The sequence below is a fragment of the Protopterus annectens genome, chromosome 5.part0 (assembly GCF_019279795.1).
Source record: "Protopterus annectens isolate FY-2018-M chromosome 5.part0, PAN1.0, whole genome shotgun sequence".
NCBI lineage: Eukaryota > Metazoa > Chordata > Ceratodontiformes > Protopteridae > Protopterus > Protopterus annectens.
Window position 1 is genome coordinate 729,292,317 of NC_056735.1, and position 7,352 is coordinate 729,299,668.

The following is a 7,352-nucleotide window of genomic DNA, read 5'->3' on the forward strand; positions in this document are numbered from 1 at the left end:
GCAGAGGGATGAGTTTCCTCAGGTATGTGTGTGTGTGTATGTCTGGGTGGTCGCAGTGGATGGGTTAGTTATGTTATGAATGAAAGGGGTAGGTAAGGAAGCTCTGTTTGTGTGTGTGTTGGGGGGTTACTGCCATATTCCCACAATCCCCTAGACCAACAAACAAATCCTACAATACTGGGATGGGTGGAGCATTAGACTTCAAGGATAACTGTTTATATCTTACCTTAAGGACATTTAAAAAAATAATAAGACACCTTTTTGTAGCACAAAAGACATGGAGTGGGTGGAACACTTAGACACCAGGTATAACTCTTTATTTCATATAAGGTATTAAAAATAATAGAACACTGTTTTGCAACATGAAAGACATGGGCCATGAAGGGAGCACTAGACTTCAGGAATACTCTTTATATTGTACCATAAGGACAGTTAGAAAGATTCAGTTCTTGTACCTTCAACACAACCACTACAAACTGGAGATACTCCCAACATTTTAATTAAGCCTTTGAAAAAAAATATAAAAAAGATGAGTGGAATTTTGAACCCGGACACAGAAAGCAGCTTGTTCTACTATGCTGACTGAGAAGTTAGTGCAAGAGGGTATTTTTACATGATAAAAATTATGAAAGTCTAATGTCTGTCACTATTCACTGATTGCAATGGTCCATGAGTTATGAAGAGCAGGGCATGTATAAGGGGTAACGGGTCTACTTTAAAACACTGACATGCCAAAACACCGATGATGAGAACACCGAGACCGGAAGATTGACAACTGAGATGACCAGTGTTTTGGCATGTCGGTGTTTTCAAGTAGAGCCGGGGTAACAGCAGGAGTGTAAATTAGGGATAGTTAAGGGGACATTACCATAGCTATGGTGGGACAAAGGGGCAGATCTATTTTAGTACAGTATCTGTATTCAGAAATTAATGCTGGTATTGCATTTGTGGTCAGAACTGAAGTGCTTCTTTAGTGCTCTGTGTGTCACATAAAATATAGTAGCTGATTGCTACCATGAGTAAGTACTATATATGTATGTATATATATATATATATATATATATATATATATATATATATATATATATATATATATATATATATATATATATATATATATATATATATGTTTTTGACTAAGTCCTGTAAAGGACCTCAGGATTAAAGTACTTTAGCTGTCCATGTGTGCACTGCAGCAACTACTTGTTACAAATGTCGCAAACAGTTGCTTCTTTTTAAAATGATTTTTATTTTTTTAGGAAGTCTTGACTCCCATCCCAGGAGTTCAGAACTGAAATGCTTTTGAGTGTGGACGGTAGTAGCTGCTTGCCTTAATTGTAGCAAACAGTTGCTACACTTTAAAAGGAAAGAATTTAATTTTTTTGCTCCTCAAGTTCAAGTTATTTTTGTAGGAGGGCCATATTGGGGATGGTACCAGGTGATCGAAATTTTGTGTGCCTTTGTGTGTAACGGTAACCATCAAGGTCTCTCCCTGAGGCAATAATCTACAGTCCTTGGAATTGTACGGGTTATTTCCTATCGAAGTACAAAGTACGTTTACTGGAATGGTGATTTTGGATTTTGAATCAGATCAGTCTACATCCCCAAAACACTAGACTTCTGTCTCTAGGATGTATGCAAGTGTAGGACAGTCTGATAAATGGGTTGCAAAACTTGCAAATCCTGGATCTGTAAGATCACTTCAAATGTAAGTTATATTGATATTTCCAGCATATGGCTGTCTATCTCTTAATTACATAAATCCTCTTCTTTTGACAGTTATTCCTTCTTTTTCTGTCTCCTTGTCTGCCTGCCTGTCTATCTTATTCCTGTATTTATATTATAATAATTTTATTCTTTTCTATGATTTGTACTTTTTTAACTGTTTTTGTCAGTAGTTTGTTTCTCAAATGGGTTGCATTTTGCTGACATCTGGCCACTGACATGCTGCTGATGATGATCAGATGTTAATGATGCAGAAGAATTTTATATTCTTCATCCTTTGAATAACCCAGTTTTTCACCAAACAAATACATTTCTGGCTTAACTCTTCAGCTATTCTTTGCTGAAAATGAAGTGTATACTTTATATATCAACCATTTATATTATAGTTCTGCCTTCTGAAAGCACTGCTGAAGAATGTAATTATGGCATAATGGTTGTCATCTTCCAGATGTGATACCCACCCTTTTGATTTGCAACAGCAGAATAGGGGTAACTGGATACTTGAAAAACATTAAATAAAGCATTCCAGTGTGCTAACCTCACTGTGGCTGAACTGAGCTGCACACCTCTAAATCCTAGTCACTGTTCTGTCAAACTAAACATAGTAAGACTCTGGCAAAGACCAGAATATCAAATTTTGTACCAGTAATTAAAGACAGGGAATTCCGTGCATATTCTTATGTCTAGATTTCCCATTTTAGCTCATACTTGTATGAAAGAGTTTTAACAAGGTATTGTTATCATACTTATCACCAGAAATTCTGTAACCATACCAAAATGCCACAGTAAGGATATCTTTTAAGTTATATTATCATGACACAGAAAAGTTTTCTCAAGAATATTGATAGTAAAGTGCATGCATTAGGTCATTGCATCAGAACTAGGTTTGACATGTGTGATGCATTTCTGTTTATATATAAAAAGCTACTTATCATACAAAGTCAAATGTAGATTGAATCAACTCTTAGTGTAACTGTTAAAAAATGTACAAAACATTGACTTGTTTTTCAGTAAAAATGCAGCAAAACTATAAAATCTGAAAAACTGTATGAAACCTGTGGTTATATTTTTTCCATAAAAATACAAAGTGTGAAGTGTGACAATTGGGAACATGCAGAAGATTTTTTCCACCAGTAGAAATGTAGTAGAGCTTTGAAAAGTGAACCATCCACACACAAATTACCAGAGCTTTGAACTTTTTTAGGGTGCTATTTCTCATTAAAATTTATGTTACCTTATTTGATATTAAATTATTTTGTTTTTCAAAGCAGTTTTGAATAGAGGGGCATTATTTGGATTTAAAATGCTGGCACAGCAGGAAGTGAACTGTCAGGACTGTTTTACTTAATACAGAAAGCGTGAACGTCTCTAAAAGACTGTGCTAATTAAATATTTCATAGTGTTGACTCCTTTCCTGGACAATGTTCTGGAATTCCTTCAAGTAATATAAGTCGTTTTTGAAAATCAAACCAACAGTTTTGGTCAGTATGACCTTTCCTTTTGTACTATTTTTTTGGGGATATTTTCTCCGACCTACACCATCCCATGGCTTCCTACCCAGTGCCCCACACTCATTGCCAGGTCTGTCAGCCACTTTCTTTAACCCATGGAATTTCTACAGTAGGTGTTCCCAGTCCCTATCAGGGATTGTCCCAAGAGATGCCCATGGAACCACCCATCAGGGCTGGTAACATCCATCCCTCCCTGATGCTCCATCAGATGTCTGAGCCACTAATTGAACATGAGTTACCTGGCCATAGTCAGGGCTTTATCTCTGTATGCCATTACAGTAGCCTTTTCCTTTTGGAGTACTTGGTGGACATTTAGTGAACACTGGGCAGTGAGGACAATCTTTACATAGACTGTAGAGGAGATGTGAGGTAGCATATTACACAGAGGCAGTAACCTCAAGTCTATAAATCCTGGTTTTTGCCTTTTGCTATTGTGAAATGATCAGGAATGTAAGAGTTAGATTAATTACAGTTTTCTTCACTTCATGTTAATTGTGGACATAGGTGGTCATTAGACATTGTTTTATCATGCTTCTGTCTGTTCAAAACTTCTTATTTTACATTTCTCTGTGCAAAAACATATGCTGGTATATTTAATTTTCGAACAGTGTTGCCTAATTTCTTTTAGAATTTCATTATACATAAGCAAAAGCATATAAATGGATGCTTTTTGATGCATACAATGGTAATTACACAAAATGGTGAATTATACCTGATGGCGTTTACATTCTGGAGAGAGAGAGAGAGAGAGAGAGAGAGAGAGAGAGAGAGAGAGAGAGAGAGAGAGAGAGAGAGAGTAAAAGATATCTCAGCTGGTTGCCTCATTTTAAGACGGATAGTGTTTGCATTCTGGGTGTGCTAGAATGGTCTAGCTGTAGGTGGCATATTACCATAAAAGCAGGAAAGGGTAGTGACATTAAAAATGCAATATTAGCATTGACTGAAAGTATCATGTATGTTTGATTGCATTGTTGTCTTAATCAAGATACAGTTACTTTTGCTAAGATAAAACTAAAAGAATTGGTCTGAAAATAAGGTGAGTGAATTCCTGGGATACTAGTGTTCATAACTCTGATCTTCAGCTGCACATTTTGAAGCTTATTTGGGTGTGGCCGGTGTTGGTGTTTCCACAAAGTAGCAGTGTTAATTTGCCATATGTTGTTAAGGCCAAGCACCAGATATGTAAATGTTGTCAGCAGTAGAGTTTATAACATCATCTTTGACAATAATGTATAAATTAGAGCCTGCTTTTTTTTAAAGATTACTGGCAAATGAAATGGCTGACCTGAGCACAGATGTCAGATGTGTTCACCAAATCTCACCCTGTTCACAGGGGAGTATTCAACTGCATGAGAACATTATGGTGCATCATAACTTAAATGTAAATTTGAAGAGGGTAACTGAAGCAAATGTTCATCTCAAGCAAAAGGATATTCTGAACACAGTGGGCATGGAAACTTATGAGTTTTATGGATTTTTTTTCTTTTAACCCCTCTGCCTGCCAGTCATCAGCACTCCTCCACAACCAATGTAGTTCATTCATTCTTAATGGGTGCTATAGCTGTCACCAACCCATTCAATCCCCTATGAAATGAGAGCTGCTCACAGTGCAGTCATCCCGGCAGATATCAGGGTCTCCTGTCTGGCTTCAGGAGCTACTAACACCCCTTGACAGCTTCGTAGGGATACTAGCACTGCCATTCTTAGGGGATGAGTATGTAAACTTCACCATGTGACTTCTCCCTTGTCTTGTGAAGCTAAGGCATGACAGAATTTCACTCTGTCTCCATAGGTTGCACCACCTAGAGTTCCCATGGGATGCTATCCAAGTGATTAGATAAGCTGCCTCCCTCTCCACCTGCAATTTTCTCTTTATTATGTTGCACTGTATCTGCGGAATTCCTAAACTACTATTTATTTTGTCAACCAGATTTAGTGTATTACATCTTACTTAGGCATTTGTTTTGCAATTGTGGTTGAGCAGCTTAATTGCAAGAATTTAATGTTGCTGTGTGTTTTGCCACAAGGTGTTTTATTGTGAGAACTGGCAGTTCAGTTTTCTGGGTTTCCTCCCTTTACTTCACTGTGGTGTGATTATGGAGTTATATATAATTTGGAAGGTGCAGGGGGCTTGCCCCCTACAGTTTTTTATTTATTTGTTTATTTTTACCTTTTTTGACTCACCATTTTTGGTGCTTCATTTTTGATAAATGATGGGCCAAAAAAATCATTGAAACTTTGTAGGTAAAATATACATTACTCCACAATGACTTTCTTTTGTGGTTTACTTGAAAACTGTCTGGTATCTTATTTACTACAAATGTAAATAAACTGTAATAGGAAACAACATTTAGGCATTAATGTTTTAAAAAATCAAGCTATAGTAGGAGTCACACATACTATTTAAACACACATTTTACTGCTACATACAGAAGAAACAGATGCTATCTTTCCATCAAATTTGTAGCAGTACTTTTTATTTGCATGCATTCAGATAATATATTTTATATTTTGTATTCTGCCCAGTCTGTGCAGGTTGTAGAAAAAAAGTCACATTGTAAGTTATTTCCCTTAAATCAGTATGACTAATGTTTCATGTTATTCTTTCTCAGGCGACTTCTTGGCATCATAACCAAAAAGGATGTGCTGAGACACATGGCACAGATGGCAAACCAGGACCCTGAATCAATTATGTTCAATTAAGCTGGGTGCCAGATGCGATGGTATTCTAGAGAGGGCATTGCCTCTGGAATTGCTAAATTAAGACTACTACATGAAGAATGCCACAGCAAGTGAACAAACTGCACTTTCCATTTCGAAAAGGAGAGAAGCTGACTCAGCCCGGGGGGGTGTGGGCATACTCGAAAGCCTGGAGCGGTGCAGTGCCTAGCATAATTAAAGGATACCACAGGATGACATTTAATGAAATAGCAGGCAGGCCAGACAAAACCTTTTCACTGTTACATATGTCAAAATACATTTGATCAAGAAACCAGATGAGGAGAGTAAACATCCCAGTGCCAGCGGACTGTGCAAAGTAAAAAGAAATGTATATACAAGTTCTTATGCAGATAATATTTATTTGAAATATATTTGTATTTATTATTTATGCAGGCATTAGAAACACGTTAATTAAATGAGAACTGGAAAGCTAAATACTTTATTTGCTTTCAGGATGTTTAAATGTGAGTGTTTTTCATCATGATTACTTGTTTTGCATCTTATATTCACTGTATTAGAAGTTGTTATATATTTTTGTCTTCAAAAGCAATGAGACAGTGATGCTGCAAACGTGATTCTCCGTGAAACAGAAATGCAATGTCTTTTGCAATAGCACTCTTATATAAAATGTGTTTGGCCATTTTAATATAATATTTAACGTGTTACTAGGGCAAAGGAACATTATAGTCTATTACACAATATACATAAAGTGAATGCAAGTTTTATTTATTTTTATTTTTATTGATTGTTATTAAGAATGTCTCAGTCTAAATCTTCCCAAGTCTCTGAAAGAACAAAAAAGGAAATGGTGGGTGCATTTTAATGATGGGAAATTAATAGTGATCTTTTTTCTTTTATTAAATAAATTTTTTGAATTTGGTATGTTTATTGCTTAATAATGTTTCCAGAGTTGTTTTTATTTGTCTTTATTAATATACAAGACTGAAACCACAGGTGGTATCTGAGACATAAATTATAACTGCAGACATGAATTTGAACTGTTTCATTTGCTGATTACATCTGTTATGTAGCATCACAGTGGCACAGCAGACAGTGCTGTTGCCTCATAGCAAGAGGTTTCCTGGTTCAATTCTTGGCTGGGGTACCTTCTGTGCAGAGTTTGTATGTCCTCCCTGTGGTTATATGTGTTTTTTCCAGGTGCACTTGTTTCCTCCCACATTCCAAAGACATGCAGTAGGGGGAGTGGACACTCTAACCTGGCCATAGGTGTGCGTGTGTGGTGTGGATGAACTATAGCAGGGCTAGCCACAGCCATCTGGCAGTGTAAACCTTACCTCTAAATGATTGTCACTGTTGAAATGGCACCCTGACTCCATGTGCAAAAATGGGAAAAAGAGGTTGTGGACAGATGGATCTGATGTGCAGGAGCTAAAG

General features: G+C 36.7%; 1 protein-coding gene across 5 annotated transcripts in view; it reads left to right on the forward strand.

Moving 5' to 3' along the window:
• The window catches only part of CLCN4 (chloride voltage-gated channel 4), a 449,930-nt gene extending 443,077 nt beyond the window's left edge, over window positions 1-6,853 (forward strand). For all 5 annotated transcript variants that reach the window (XM_044072575.1, XM_044072579.1, XM_044072576.1 and 2 more), the window contains one exon: window positions 5,849-6,853. In XM_044072575.1, coding sequence (XP_043928510.1) covers window positions 5,849-5,939 — 91 coding nt within the window. In that variant the 3' untranslated portion in view covers window positions 5,940-6,853. The remainder of the gene's footprint in view (window positions 1-5,848) is intronic.
• Window positions 6,854-7,352: the final 499 nt, after the last annotated feature.